Below are 15,197 nucleotides of genomic sequence, written 5' to 3' on the forward strand. Positions count from 1 at the left end.
CCTCGTGTGGTTACATCATAAAACTACAGTTTTATCACACTTTTCCTTACACCAAAAAATCTACTAGTTACACAAACCTACACGTTAAACACTCTATTATAGGCTTTTCCCAGAAAATGCTTAAACAGTAAAAAGGAAATACAAAATAAATTAAAAAGAAACGTCCAAAAGAAACCATTTTGACCAACAAATATTAATTTCTTTTGAAACTTAGAAATGTATAAACATGGGAGATTAGTTTAATCATGAGAGATTCGTTTAGCCTTTTTGTTAAACAATCATTTCCCATATGTAATGCAAAAATATGGTCACATTGGAATAGTAGTCCTTCTAATTAAGAAGCTTTTGACGCTGAAAGTCAAGTAGGTATCGCTCTATGATTACGTGTGGGGTGGGCTTTAATATGATAAAACCAATCAGACACGGCCTCCCAAGTGTATGAACCAATCAGAAGCAGAAAAGTTTTTATTTCACGGGGAGTACATTTTCTGTCCAACAATTACTTAATTATTATTTTTTTTATTTAAAGTTCGAGTTACATTTTCATGTATCGCACTTGTTTTACAGAGCAAATAAAATGCATTGTTTAGCAAGCAACAACTCGCTTATGCAACCTAATGCAATGCATGGAGTCACTTTTTCAGTAGTAACAAAACTAAAAACTGTTCAAGTCGTCTCAGATAAATATGGGTGCTCACGGGCCGTGAATACAACACAGACAATCCTGTGAGTTTGTGGAAACGTGATCATTTTGGAGCTAGTGTCCCCAAACGCCCCAGCGGACAGGCGACGGTTCCAGCCATAGATGTCTGTAGTTCCAGCACCTTCGGTGCTCAGAAGCGAAAGTGTGCTTGAAAGGCCCGCCTCTAAACATACCACGAGGTGATCGATGTGTTCCCCAGCCAATCACACGACAGAGACGACTGTATTTCGTGCGCTCTCAACGAATCAGAAATGTCAAAACACTAAAAAACGCGAACTTCAACTTGTCAGCAAAACAGAGGGGGAGGGGACCAACATATGGCAGTCATATTTCTGAAGCTGAAATAATGTGCTAGACCTTTTATTGTGTTATTTACCTCGCAGAAGGTAATTGAGTTTAATACTCTTCGCTTGGACATTTATACAGATGTATATATGTCAGAGGGCAGCATTTTGTTTTAGCATGTTTGCTGATAAAATGTCGCGGGCTAGCATGCTAACATAACTGTACAGGCGGTTAGCGAGCTGCTGCTAAATTATAGGAGACGGGGGGGCTTTACCGCTTGCTTGATTTTTAACTTTGACAACGTAAATGCAGTAGGATAAACTGTTCCTCTTATAAAGCAAAACTGTTTGTAATGCTTGGAAAGTGATAGGATGTTATAAATGTGCATTAGTAGTGCGCTGTGGTGAAAAGGTCCCATAAAGTTTGAGATTTCAGGAAACAGTAATGGCGTGAGGAGACAGTCATGACAGCAGGTCGAGGAAGCCATGATCCGATCCGAGCAGCTCTCTCCTAATTACACCCCTGCGCCGAGCTATATGTGCATTTACTGATTCATTGCAATTATTCTATTTATTATTCTATTGCAATTATACTGGTGACGTTGACCACTCCTAATTATTGGTTGCTTTTTAAAGTTTTCATCATTCTTCTTTGGACAGTAAGCATAGGCCTGCCCGAGCGCATTTGTGCATTTCACAATGGATTAATTGTTTATTCCTAGTTTCTCCGTTTGGAGTTTTGTCTGAATTAACTTAAATCGATCATAGATATGAATAATTACTGTACTTTTTAATAGCGTGTGTAAGTAATTGTTAACATGCCTTCACATTATAAAAGCGTTCATCTTATTTATTTATTTATTTGTTTTTTACCCCTTACCATCATCGTTGGCGTCTTGTGATCATGCTGGTTTCCAGAAGCGCTGCTCTGGTGGGCGTGTCACAGATCAGCGCGGCTCATTGTTATGCAAATAACACTTGCGTGCATTTTAATCAACTCTATTTCAGGCCTCTCTGTTTCTTCTAGCAGGCGAGTGTCCTTCTTTTTCTAAATACCAGCAATACCTGCAACAATAATAAACTAATTTAACAATAAAGTAATGTTAGAAAACGAATGTAAGTTGTTTAATTATGTATGATTATGTGTGCGGGCGAGTTTATTATTATTATTATTGTAACCATCGTCATCAGTGATAACAATAATAAAGTAAAATCAAGATATAAATATAACTTATTAAAAAAAAAAAATCCTCTTGGTACTACTTCATAATAACTATAAGGGTTCCCACAGACGTGGAAAACATGCAGAATTCAGGAAACGTTAAAATGCTGTTTGCCAGGGCAGGATAAAGATGTTCATTACTGAAAGATGTGGTTCCTGAAATATCGTAATACAGGATATATTTCCTTATTATGATATAGAATTATTTTAGAACTTGGTTTAAGGTTATTTATATATAATCATGCAATAAGACACAAGACTGTTATGCACGGCCTCTCTTGGCTTACTGCTTTTTTATTATAAAAGATAAATGTAAATAGTTAGCCTAACTATAGCTTTAAAAAACAATGTTTCAGTTTGCCACATTATTATATAATTTAATTATTTATATAATATAGAAATATATATTAATATAATATACAAACCCAATTCCAAAAAAGTGGGGACACTTTACAAATTGTGAGTAAAAAAGGAATGGAATAATTTACAAATCTTATAAACTTATATTTTATTCACAACAGAATAAAGATAACATAACAAATGTTGAAAGTGAGACATTTAGATATCATGCCAAATATTGGCTCATTTTGGATTTCATTTTCATCAGAGCTACACATTGCAAAAAAGTTGGGACAGGTAGCAATAAGAGGCTGAAAAAGTTAAATGTACATATAAGGAACAGCTGGAGGACCAATTCGCAACTTATTAGGTCAATTGGCAACATGATTGGGTACAAAAAGAGCCTCCCAGAGTGGCAGTGTCTCTCAGAAGTCAGGATGGGCAGAGGATTTCCAATTCCCCCGGAATTCGCTGCGGCGAAAAATAGTGGAGCAATATCAGAAAGGAGTTTCTTAGAGAAAAATTGCAAAGAGTTTGAAGTTATCATCATCTACAGTGCATAATATCATCCAAAGATCCAGAGAATCTGGAACAATCTCTGTGCGTAAGGGTCAAGGGCAGAAAACCATACTGGATGCCTGTGATCTTCGGGCCCTTAGATGGCACCACATCACATGAATGCTACTGTAATGGAAATCACAACATGGGTTCTGGAATACTTCCAGAAAACATTGTTATTGAACACAATCCACTGTGCCATTTGCCGTTGCCGGCTTAAACTCTATAGTTCAAAAAAGAAGCCATATCTAAACATGATCCAGAAGCGCAGCCATTTTCTGTGGACCAAGGCTCATTTAAAATGGACTGTGGCAAAGTGTAAAACTGTTCTGTGGTCAGACAAATCAAAATTTGAAGTACTTTTTGGAAAACTGGGACGCCATGTCATTCAGACTAAAGAGGACAAAGATAACCCAAGTTGTTATCAGCGCTCAGTTCAGAAGCCCTCATCTCTGATGGTATGGGGTTGCATGAGTGCGTATGGCATGGGCAGCTTACACATCTGGAAAGGCACCATCAATGCTGAAAGATATATCCAAGTTCTAGAACAACATTTGCTCTCATCCAGACGTCGTCTCTTTCAGGGAAGACCTTGCATTATCCAACATGACAATACCAGACCACATACTGCATCAATTACAACATCATGGCTGCGTAGAAGAAGGATCCGGGTACTGAAATGGCCAGCCTTCAGTCCAGATCTTTCACCCATAGAAAACATTTTGCTCATCATAAAGAGGAAGATGCAACAAAGAAGACATAAGACAGTTGAGCAAATAGAAGCCTGTATTAGACAAGAATGAGACAACATTCCTATTCCTAAACTTGAGCAACAGACGTTTGCAGACTGTTATAAAAAGAAGAGGGGATGCCACACAGTGGTAAACATGGCCTTGTCCCAAGTTTTTTGATATGTGTTGATGCCATAAAATTTTAAATCAACATATTTTTTCCCCTTAAAATGATATGTTTTATCAGTCTATACATTTATGTCATCTATGTTGTATTCTGAATAAAATATTGACATTTGAAAGTTCCACATCATTACATTCTGATTTTATTCACAATTTTTACAGTGGCCAACATTTTTTGGAATCGGGTTTGTAATTTGTAGTGGCTTTTTCATAAAATATATCTGACTTTAGATATAATTAACTTTTATTATTTTGCTTTATATTTTATCTAGCAAATAGAAAACATAGTCGTTTGGGATGTCAAACAATGTTTGGTATTTTGCACAATAGTGAGACTCTTATCAGTAACAGTAGGTTGAAGCTTTTGTCCCTCCTTCCCACAGATTCTCAGTCGATAGATGTCCACCCCCAACGAACCACCGGTTGGGATACCCCATGCTGGTCCTTCACCAGGTGCTGGCCTGTCTCCGGGGCCCATCCTAGGGCCCAGCCCTGGACCCGGCCCATCTCCTGGCTCTGTACACAGCATGATGGGCCCCAGTCCAGGGCCCCCAAGTGTCCCACATGCTATGCAGGGACAAGGGGCTGCAGACTATTCACAGGACATGCACCCAATGCATAAGGTAGAGGATGGCTTTTGGGATTGATTATATTAAAATAGATAATAGTTGTCCAGTAGATGTGAACACTGAAAAAAAAATGCATATAAATAAATGAAAAAGCCCTGTTGAAGGTTCATTTTCAAACAGTTTGAAGTTGCAGTATGCTAAGAGCATATATGACTAATCTCCTGCCTCTGTTCAGCCTATGGAGGGAATGCATGAGAAGGGGATGGGAGATGATATGCACTATGGACAAATGAAGGGGGTGAGCATGAGATCCCTGCACAGTGGCATGGGTCCTCCACAGAGCCCTATGGATCAACACACTCAAGGTATAATTACATATAGGCTACAATATAATAACAAAGCACTCAGCGGTTATAATTTTAACAATAACTGAAGTTCAGTTCACCAAAAGAGGCTCTTGTTCTTCTTCCATTGAAGGAGGTAAGTCTACAATGGCCTCAGAGGTATGATAATGAAGGCGATTATCTCACAGTGTTTATTTATTTATTTATGTTTTGTGCACTTATCTTTGGGGCTGTCTTTATTACACTAATTATCCTCACATGCGAATAGCTAAGATAATTTGTACTCTACTCTCATCACTCAGCCTATTCTCTGATCTGTACCTTTTGCAGTCGTAAATGTATCTTTTAATGTTCATAATTAAAGGTTTGTGACAAAAGAGAAGAGAACCCGTTATAATCAGTGACGCTGTCTACACTGGATCTGGTGCGACACGGCAAATGCACAACAGTAAACTGATGTTCTACTTATCACTTACTTACACAAAGTACAAATTGTTTTGAAACGGTCGTGTCTAGTTTAGACAGCCTTAAACTGTTGACACAAGGCACAGCTTTCACATCCTGTGTAAAGATGAGGTCAATGGTTAATTAAATTTCAGCAAAATTAAGTGGGGAAAAAAGCAAAGAAACCATTGTCAATCACGTAGAGATGCATGAAGAATAGCTCACACAGAAGTGACTCTCAAACCAAGCAGCTTTCTGTTGATAGATGTGGTAAATGTGCATGGCCAACTTGAACCTGAGTGAAATCTTTTTCATCCTTACGCAGAACTCCCAAGCATGCGGATTCCTACTGAAACTGATTTATTCTACAAAAAGAAAAAAAAGACAAAAGACAGACAGAATAATAATAATAATGAATAACAATAGATAAATAAAATAATTCTCTGTGTGGCAGTGATCAATAAAGGAGTGCACTTTTAAAAGACACCTTTGACATCAGTGAACTTTATGAATCTTTTCTGCTTGTGCTTCGTAGGCTACATGTCCCCCCATCCCTCGCCGATAGGCCAGGTGCCAGAGCATGTGCCTAGCCCTATGTCAGGAGGAGGGCCGACCCCACCGCAGATGTCTCAGGGTCAGTCACCCATGATGCCCATGGATCCACAGGGGATGGGACAGCAAGCCAGGGGTCAGTCTGCCTTCAGCCCAGTTCAGCTACAGCAACTCAGGGCTCAGATCCTGGCGTACAAGATCCTGGGCCGGGGTCAGCCTCTGCCTGAGAATCTGCAGTTAGCAGTGCAGGGCAAGAGGAGCCTCCCCACCATGCAGCAGCAGCAGCCCGTCAACACTGGCCCCTACAACAGACCTCTAGGTGATTATAGTCATGGTCAAGTCCTTGTGCAGTCCAAGTTACAGTTATGCCATTTTCTCTTGTATTTGTATTTTTATGATGCTTTAAGGCTGATTGCAGCTGATAATATTCCATACAAAATCTGTCACCATGTAAGGAATATTTTATGGCCATTTTCTTAATTATTATTCAATCTTGTGCTGTTTCGCTAGGTATGCCAATGACTCACGGAGGGCCTGCTACGGGCCCGTGTCCCTCTCCAGCAATGCAGACTCATACCCAAAGCTCTGGGCCAAAACCATGGCCTGAAGGTGAGTGTGGGATGTTTTATTCTTAAGCAGTTGCATCTCTACATTCCACCTAATGGCACAGTGAAGCAAAATGCATATTATCTCATTCAACTGAATAATTGTAGAATTATTTATATACTATTTTAGTACTTGGGAATATATTGAATTAGGTTTTATTTCAATATAGTTTGTTTTAATAATTGAGTTGTGTTCTTTTGCTATTTTTAATAGTTTTTTTTTAAATATTAAGTTTTATTTTTATTTCAGATTTAGTTTCAGTAATTGAAGTACTTCAGCTTTTCTATTTTTGTACTTTCAGTTAGCTGCCAAGGCAACATTTCTAATTTTAGTTTAGTTTTTGTTTTTTTCGCCCTCTATCTATCTATTCTCCAAACCTATGCTCTGTAGGGCCATGGAGATGCTGGAGCCTATCCCAGCGTGGCAGGCCAAACTGTCAATTTTACATTTTCATCTAATATTTATATTTTATTTCAGATTTATTTTAATTAATGAAAATGGTTTATGTTTACAATAACAACACTGGTGATTGCTGAGGGGCCTGTTAACATGTGCTGACTCAACCAACACAAGACATATTTCGGGTCGACAGAAACAAAATTTCAAACAATGTCTTCCAGTCACAGAAGTTTTTGTGCAGTGTGTCATCAAATTCAAGGGTACATATTCTGGTACAAGTCTGAAAAAGACATTTACATGCTATGGGAATATTTCTGTAAATGTACAATACATGTACATTTATTATTTATGTCGACCAGAATGTCTGAAAATGAGACTTTTGCATTGCTTTTTATCCATCTGTATACTGTATCTGTATAAAATGAATTTATATGTTTGTTTGTAATGCAGTGTTGTTTTCTGTTCGCTCCAGATACTGCTGAAGTTTGAGCAAATTCATATTTATATATAACATTTTTGTGCACATAAACATGGTCAAAATCCTCCGTATGAGTTAAACTTTGAAAATGAGTTTTAAACAAATGCCAAGAGGCAACCTTACAGAGGTTAAATCCCCTCGCTAATAAATATTGTTTCAAAATGACAGTACATTTTTTCACTGATTGTTAGATCTGCTTGTAAAAGCCACTGAAGTTAAAATTAAAGATCATTGTTCATTTTTATTTTCAGGTTTGGTTTAATTCTGATGTGCTGCTTATTGGCTGTACTTGTGGAAGATAATAGTATGCACCACCTCAGGTCAATTTACATTTTCACTGCATTATTTTCTAGGGACATTGAATGCCCTCGTCATGGCAGGTCAACTGATTGATTGGATCCAGCCAGTAATGAACTTGAATTTTCTTCTGAACATGCTCTTGTATAATTTCTTGTGTTTATGTTCTCGTTTAAGGACTGCATGCCCTTTATGAAGTTTCTTTAAAGGCATTGAACTTGGCTTGAAGCAGGTCATATGAGTCCTTGTAAAGATTTTTCAGTTCAGAGGTGACCATCAGTTCACACTGTGCTTTGAACAGCAGGTTTTGAGTATGATCTAAAATCCTAAAGATAATGGGCTTCTGAAATATAAATGAGATTACTTTTGTTTCATAATGGCACATTATGTGGTGTAAGGGAAACAGGTCAATTTAGCTCAAAGGGAATCATTTAAGATTTTAAAGGGAATTTGAACAGAATCACTGTTTCACGGCTGTTCACGGAGACGCGCCTGCGGTTCAGTGAACGAGCCGTTTAACATCAAATCTGCGCTGGATACTAATATCCAAACTATAGTGAAACACTATCAATTAGCACAGTAACAAGATCGACAGTTTAAGACATTAACTTGTAAGCACAAAACACAAGATACTTCTCTTTTCAATATGAATAAGGCTTTATTAGATAAATCTAAGACATATAAACTAATCTAACACATAAACGCACGCACACACACATTCACACAAGTTGCAGGAAGGTCGAAAGTTAGGGAAAGATGAGTTTAAGAGAATGGAAATATGGAATCCCAAGTTTACAGCAATACGTTAAATTGCATAGACATGAACAACCATCAATCACGTAATTAGCCCTCGCATTGAGTTCCTCAGTGAGGTTAAAATTATATTAGATACACCAGTAAAGGTCACAGTCTGGAGGTAAAGTTACTTGCATCTCCTGTGAAGAAGGAGCCTCGGTGAAAGGGCTATCCCGAGGTCGTTGATTGGCTGGAAGTTCAGTCTCTGAAGTGACGTCTTGGGAAGCCCGTGGTTGTTGGGCGTTGGCTGAAAGTGCAGGGTCGTGTTCGCTGGTTGAAGTTGAATGGACGTTACAAAACTTAACTCAGAACACGAAACTCTCAAACGGAAAAGAAAAGAAATAAAGTTTGACGAGACTAGGTTGTGTTCCTTCTCATAGTAGCAGCAGGCAGGCACGCTGGAACCGCGCTCAAAGAACAATGATGACTACCGCATGGCTAGATGCTACAAGCTAAAGCTAGGTAGCAAAGCTACAAGCTACAAGCTAAGAGCAGGCATGACTGATAGCACGAGCAATGCTAGAACTAAAAGCCGACATGGCTAATAGCAGCAGGCAGACTAGAACTAAAAGCAGACTAAAAGCAAGGCATGACTAAAAAAAATTACATCGTGTCCAAAGTATTTAAAACTTCCTGTTGGCCACCCCTCAAATGTTGCCTTGACCAATCAGATATGTTCTTGAGTCTTGGGTATCATAAATCATTTGTTTATCTTACCAAGCATGTGGTTCTTGCCTCACAGGGTCTAATTTTGGACATGATTCCTATAACATGATTATGATATATTTTACAAATAAATGATTGTCAGGACAATATCAAGCAAGAAAATGCGATTATTTCAATACTAGACATGACTAGGTATCCTATAGTTATCAAAAGACATACACAATAAGTGATTATACATGATAGTCAAATGTGTGGGTTACACGTAAATGAATATGGAGTTAAACAATGGAATGATTCATTCATAAGTCTTTTTTTTGAGTTCATTCTGGTCCATATATAATGTATAAAAAGGGTTTCTTTGCCATTCTCTGGCAAAGGACTTTTCTGTGAAGACAAAGGTTTAAAGCCCTTCCCCCTTAGGAATTTCTGTCTGGTTTCACTGGCTGGGGGGGGGAAGTCAATGCAAGTATTTAACTTGATCTCCTGGGTTTACATGTGATGTCCAGCGTTGCATTCCAATCACGAACAATAAATTTGACAATCTCTTCTTCGAATTAAAATTGTTAATAATTGTTCTATTGGTGTTAATGTTGAAAGCTGTTGTGTGAACAAGTTGGTTGGTTGGTTATCTTGCTTGGTTCTTGTGGCACTAGAACTGATTTATGACTTCCTGAGGAAATCAGCTCATGTTTCAATGCACACAGCTCTGATAGACTCTTTGATTTGTCTGATTTGACTCATTTCTGCTACATATATCCCCCTTTCGATCGGCGAGGTGTTTAGGTGAAGACATCGTCGATCGCTGGAGAAACAGAGGCAGAAGAAGCAGACAAACAGCAAACAGCAAGACAACACCTCCATGACAGTTACTGTACTGGTGCAGGCATCAGGCTATTTAGGTACACGTGGTTAAGTTCAATTAGTCAATGTAGTTTAGCACATTGAGGATAGTTTAGATCGTCTTGGAAATTGTTTTTATTTTGATTCATCAATCAAATTTGTGGTTAACTTTGTTTGGTTCTTCTAGGTTGTCTTACTTTACATGTTTACCATTAGTTTTCTAGTAATTTCATTTTCAATTCAATGAATTGACCTATCATGCATGGAGCTCTCTGGCTTCCATTCAGTTTAGAGTGGCTGGCGGATATTAGGTGTTGCGAGTCAATCCTAATATCAGACCTTCGACCCTCGCAGGGTGTCTAGGCGTTTCACCTACTCAGGAAAGAGGGGAAGGAGAAGGATAGGTAAAAGAAGAACAAAACAAAACAAGGCTGCTGTGGGTTTTCCTAGCATGTGTTACAACTACTATTGAGCTAGGATGTCAGGTGCAGCTAGTGTGTCGTGAACCTTAACTTAGTGTCAGGTGTTCTACCCATTGTGAGGATGGCTGCACGTTTCTTCATGGTGGGTATGTGTAACTTTGTTACGCTAAAAGTTGGATATTCTACCTGTGGGAAGAATATGTTTGTTGACTGTGTTATCAGTAGATGTGTTTACCTCTGGGTGTAGGTAATGTTGTGTATTACTGGTGTAGTGCATGTGTGGTCAGATCTGTTCAAGTCTGTGTTGTCTCCCCCTTTTTCTAGCATGTCACTTAAGACTGGCTCTCAGCATCCTTGGCTTGGATGAGGGCGTGTCCATGGTCTAATGAGGGGTCAGTCCAGCAAGGCAGGAAGTTCTTTAGCAGACAGTCGGAGGCAGTTTGGCATGGCTGTGTGAAGCTGAGTTGCAAAACTTGTCTCCTGTGTTGCATTCTTCTTGTGATGCCTTCTGGCTGTAGCAGACTTTCTGACCTTCTGTGCTCTGGTGGTTGCTGTTGCACAGACAGGGAATTTGGAACTTGGAGTTGGAGTTCATTTGACAGTTTGTTAGTGACTGAGGTGATGTCCTTTAGTACCTCAGATTTTTCATCAACAGTTGGCCGTGAAAGACTTGTTCATTCTGGGTTGTTGTTGAACAGGTGCTTGTCATCTCTGATGTGGTGCACCAGGTGATCACCGGCCTTCCGTTCTGTCGCTGGTCACAGCGAGCATGACTCAACTTTGTGGTCATATGCATGTAAATTGTCTTGAAGGAACTCTCTTAGTTGTTCCATGACTTGTTCCGTGTCTTCTAATGGTAAGCGGTCATGTTCTTGTGCATACTCAGCACTGTGCATGTCTGAGTGGTGCTGAGGTGGGATTTGTTGTCGCTTACCCACACGAGTTGCTCTTGGATGAGTCAGGTGATTACCTGTGGATCTCTGGTTAGGTTTCCAGATGTTATCCTTTTGGTTTCTTGAGAAGCGTGGCTGGTCCCATGGATTTTTCCAGCAGTTGGGCTGAAAGCGGTCGTGGATATGGGCGTCACGTTCTCTGTGCTCTTGATGGAAGACTCTGGTGTTGTGATGCCACTGGGTGTCGTCCAGTGCAAGGCTTGAGTCTTTGTTGACAGAGTTCAAGAGTGTGGATGTTTTGTTACCTTTCTTTGAGGCCAACTTCTGCTTGTTATAGGCCTTCTGTGTTAGGTCACGCAACTGTTGGATGGTCATGGAGTTCGGACAGGCCATGACACCTAGATGGTGACTGACTCCAGGGTGCAGATTCTTTAGGAACAGGGTTTTGAAGTTCACATCCTCTTCAAGGTCAGAGTTGTTGTGTGCACCAAAGTAGGATTGTCGGAGTCGGTTGTAGTAAATTTGTGGAGTCTCTTGACGACCTTGTTTGGTTTCCAAGGCAGTTAACAGTCCATGTTCAGACTCTGGGTCTGTAAACTCTTTAATCAGGACCTCACGAAGTCGCTGGTAGTTTGACTTGGTTTGACTGGGCTGTCGATCTAGAAAGTTTCGTACCTCGGAACTGGACGTAGCTCTAAGGAGGTATAACCAGTCTCTGTCAGTCACATGAGGTCTCACTTCCAGGTGAAATTCGATATCTCGCAGGTAAGCTTGGATGTCGGGGCTCTCTGTGGAGTTCGGGTTGAACCTGCTGATGTTTTCAGACAGCTTGTTGAGGTCTTTGATTGTCATCCCGTGTGCAGCTTCAAGGCCTTGGACGGGAGGTTTTCTTTCGTTGGCAGGAAAGGGTTGTGTGGCGAAGGCAGGTGAGGTTTTGGGTTGTGGCCCTTCGCTCCTTTCGTCATATGCCAGTTCTTGGACGTGGGACTCTGCTCTGCTCAGCAGTGATGAGGCTAAGAGATGTTTCTCTTTTCTTGGCTCTAGTTTGTGCTTGTAAGCATTTTGGAGTTCTTTTCTGACCATGTAGAGCTCATCGTTGGTATCATCTAGTTGTTGGGTCAGATTGTCCATTTCAGTTCTGTACCTTTCAAGGTGGTCTTTCAAAGCACTGATTTCAGAGTTCTTGTTTCTGATGTCTATCTTGGCTTTCTCTAGTAGCTGTTCAGCATACTGGAGTCTGTTTACCAGGTCTTTCTGAGCAGACGTTGCATGTTGCTGGTCGAGCTGAGCTGCTGCCAGGGCTGCTAGGAGCTTCATAACTTGTTCTGTTGTATCCTGCTCCCTCTCGCTGGGTGCTTTGAGTTGATTTTGAACTTTCACTTCCAGCTTGTCTATGCGATGTTGAGCACGTGCCAGCTCCTCTTGAAGGTGGGTGATGTGCTTGTCGCTCAGTTTCAGCTGGGTTGTGAAGGCATAGCTTAGTGAGCTCGTGATCTTGACTAGCTCCTCGTGGTTGTTGTTCTGGCTTGAATCTTGTGTCAGGAATCTTCTCAGGATTAGGATTATTATTAAAAATAATAACAGTTCAAATGTCTTTGGAGTGAGGCTGTCTGTTATGCCTGTCAGCCAAATGTTCACATCTTCCCCATGGGAAATGGGGTCTGCAGTCTGCGGCATGTTGGCACGCTGGGAAGAAGAGAGACTGACACAGATCTGTGTGGAGTAAAAGCCTATGTGTGGTGGGACAACTAAGTGTTGTATCAGTGATTGTGAACCACTAGTGAAATGTGGTGATGACTGTGTTGGTCTCAGGGTGTCTAAGTAGACTAGAGATGCGAAGACTTTGTCACTCTAATGAGGAAGAGGAAAAGAGAGACAGAGGTGAAAAACAAATTCAAATGACAAGCAAAATTTCTGTTTTTCAAATGAGGAAAATTATTTTTTCCAATTAAATGTTATCAAAAACGTAAACAATATTATTATATTTCTTGCTTTGGACAAAAGAATACAATAATAATTCTGATATCTCTTTTCTTAGTCTGACAGGATTGACACCGTACACCTTTCAGTTGGACCGCTCACCAGGGAGTCAGCGAGGGCGACAGTTGCTCAACACGTATCTCTATTAAATTGATCTCAACGTTGGATGAGATGCTAAAACTTGGATTGCGTTTCCAAATGTAGGGAGGTTAGGAAGAACAAATGAGAGGATGATTACAATCAAATTCATAAGAATGATTCGTCGTCTTTGGCACGATTGTGTATTTACTTCACTTAGAATTGATTGATGGTTCTTACATGTCCTACAAATGTAAAAAGAGAAGAGGAAAGTAAAGGAGAGAGAGGACGGAGATGGTAAGTCTCAGTAGCGGTTACCTCAACTACAAGGAGAGCGTTGTGTTAGTTGCTGCACAACTAATCAAACAAAATAAACTTTAAGTGAAAGAGAGTTGTCTTTCTAATTTATTTGAACTCGTAGTGAGGGATAACAATGTCTCCTTTTAGGGCTCAGGTTTGTCGTTCCCAGGCTAGGATACACAAAAGAAATGGTAAGAAATAGGAAAATTAAAAAAATTAATAAATGGGCAAAATATGCAAAAATGAAATTAAAAAGAGGAAATCAATACGTAAAACAATAGTGGTTAAGTGTATAACCAAAACAGGAAGAGGGGTAAAACGCATTCAAATAAGTAAAGGTCTGAATAGCATATATTTCGATGGGTAATAAATAAATTAGGAAGAATAAGTTTACTTTAACTTCCAAAGTTCAAGGCTTATTCATTCCTAAAATAATTAGACCCAAAAGAGAATACTAGAAATAAAAGATCATATGAAATGATCTGAGAGGGAAATTTTAAATGATTCAAAATAAATTTAATGTTTCAATTAAATTTCAATTTGACAATTAATAATTGTGAGTCAGTATTTCCCTTTCTAGTAAAATGAAAATAAGTGGTCTAGTGAGAAAACAGAGCGATAAAAAGAAAGAGACTAACAAGTGTTAGTTAAGATGTTTAAAATGGTTAAATCACGTCAGCGTTGCCCAAACACACATTATTCTACCACTGGATGGTAATGCTAACGGCTAACCTTTGAGGCTAGTGGCTTTAGTATAGACTTCAATGTAAATGCAATGGTTTCGTTAGCTTAGCGACACCGCAGAGTTTGTGCGCTGCGCGTGCACAGTTCAGAGTTGCTCCGGAAGTACGTTAGTCTTCCTGGTCACGGTCGTCACTATGGCAACCAAAACACATTCTAGTGGATTAGCACATGAATCGTTGCATTGTTGCAAATACAGTTAAGCATGTTACATGAAATGTCGGCTCATTTCAACACTGTACAAATAACAACACCGCCTTTCAGTTGGTTTTGCGATGTGGCACTTAAACTCTCAGTTTGTATAGAGTTAAATTTATCTTAATTCAAATAGCAGCTTCCTGCTGTAGTTATTATATCAATCTCAGCAATTTGATTCTCCGTGCCAGTTTTTCTGGACACAAACATAAAAGTTTTCCTTCGCTGTTGGTACACAGTTAAAATTTACTTGATCAAGCTTTTAAAACACTCCCATTCAAATTACTCTCGGACACACGCAGTGTTACGCGAGATTGCATTCACTTTGTGAACGGATACAAATGGGCAAACATTGTTCTCTAATGTTTAACGTTAACTTAGGGGAGTCGAATATCAAATTTGATTCGGCAGTGGAACACGCACTGGCAATCAAACTATATGAAATATGAATACGGGGACTTTGATAAATAGATTGAGGAACCCGCTCAAAACTATTCTTTATTCACCGATTTATATCCCTTTTGAAACACTAACAGTTTAGCTCCGTTCAGCAAACAGTGACTGAGATAGCGTTTGAG

General features: G+C 39.5%; 1 protein-coding gene across 6 annotated transcripts in view; it reads left to right on the forward strand.

The window, feature by feature from the left end:
* The first annotated feature begins 981 nt into the window (after positions 1–981).
* Positions 982–15,197, forward strand: part of LOC113079070 (probable global transcription activator SNF2L2) — a 55,124-nt gene continuing 40,908 nt past the window's right edge. For 3 of the 6 annotated variants that reach the window (XM_026251300.1, XM_026251266.1, XM_026251287.1), the window contains exons 1-5: positions 982–1,089; positions 4,404–4,643; positions 4,825–4,954; positions 5,913–6,248; positions 6,440–6,538. In XM_026251300.1, coding sequence (XP_026107085.1) covers positions 4,419–4,643; positions 4,825–4,954; positions 5,913–6,248; positions 6,440–6,538 — 790 coding nt within the window. In that variant the 5' untranslated portion in view covers positions 982–1,089; positions 4,404–4,418. Of the gene's footprint in view, positions 1,090–1,914; positions 2,018–4,403; positions 4,644–4,824; positions 4,955–5,912; positions 6,249–6,439; positions 6,539–15,197 lie in introns of those variants that run through there. The other 3 variants (XM_026251272.1, XM_026251295.1, XM_026251280.1) reach the window with 2 other exon arrangements.

The sequence above is a fragment of the Carassius auratus genome, chromosome 5 (genome assembly GCF_003368295.1).
Source record: "Carassius auratus strain Wakin chromosome 5, ASM336829v1, whole genome shotgun sequence".
NCBI lineage: Eukaryota > Metazoa > Chordata > Actinopteri > Cypriniformes > Cyprinidae > Carassius > Carassius auratus.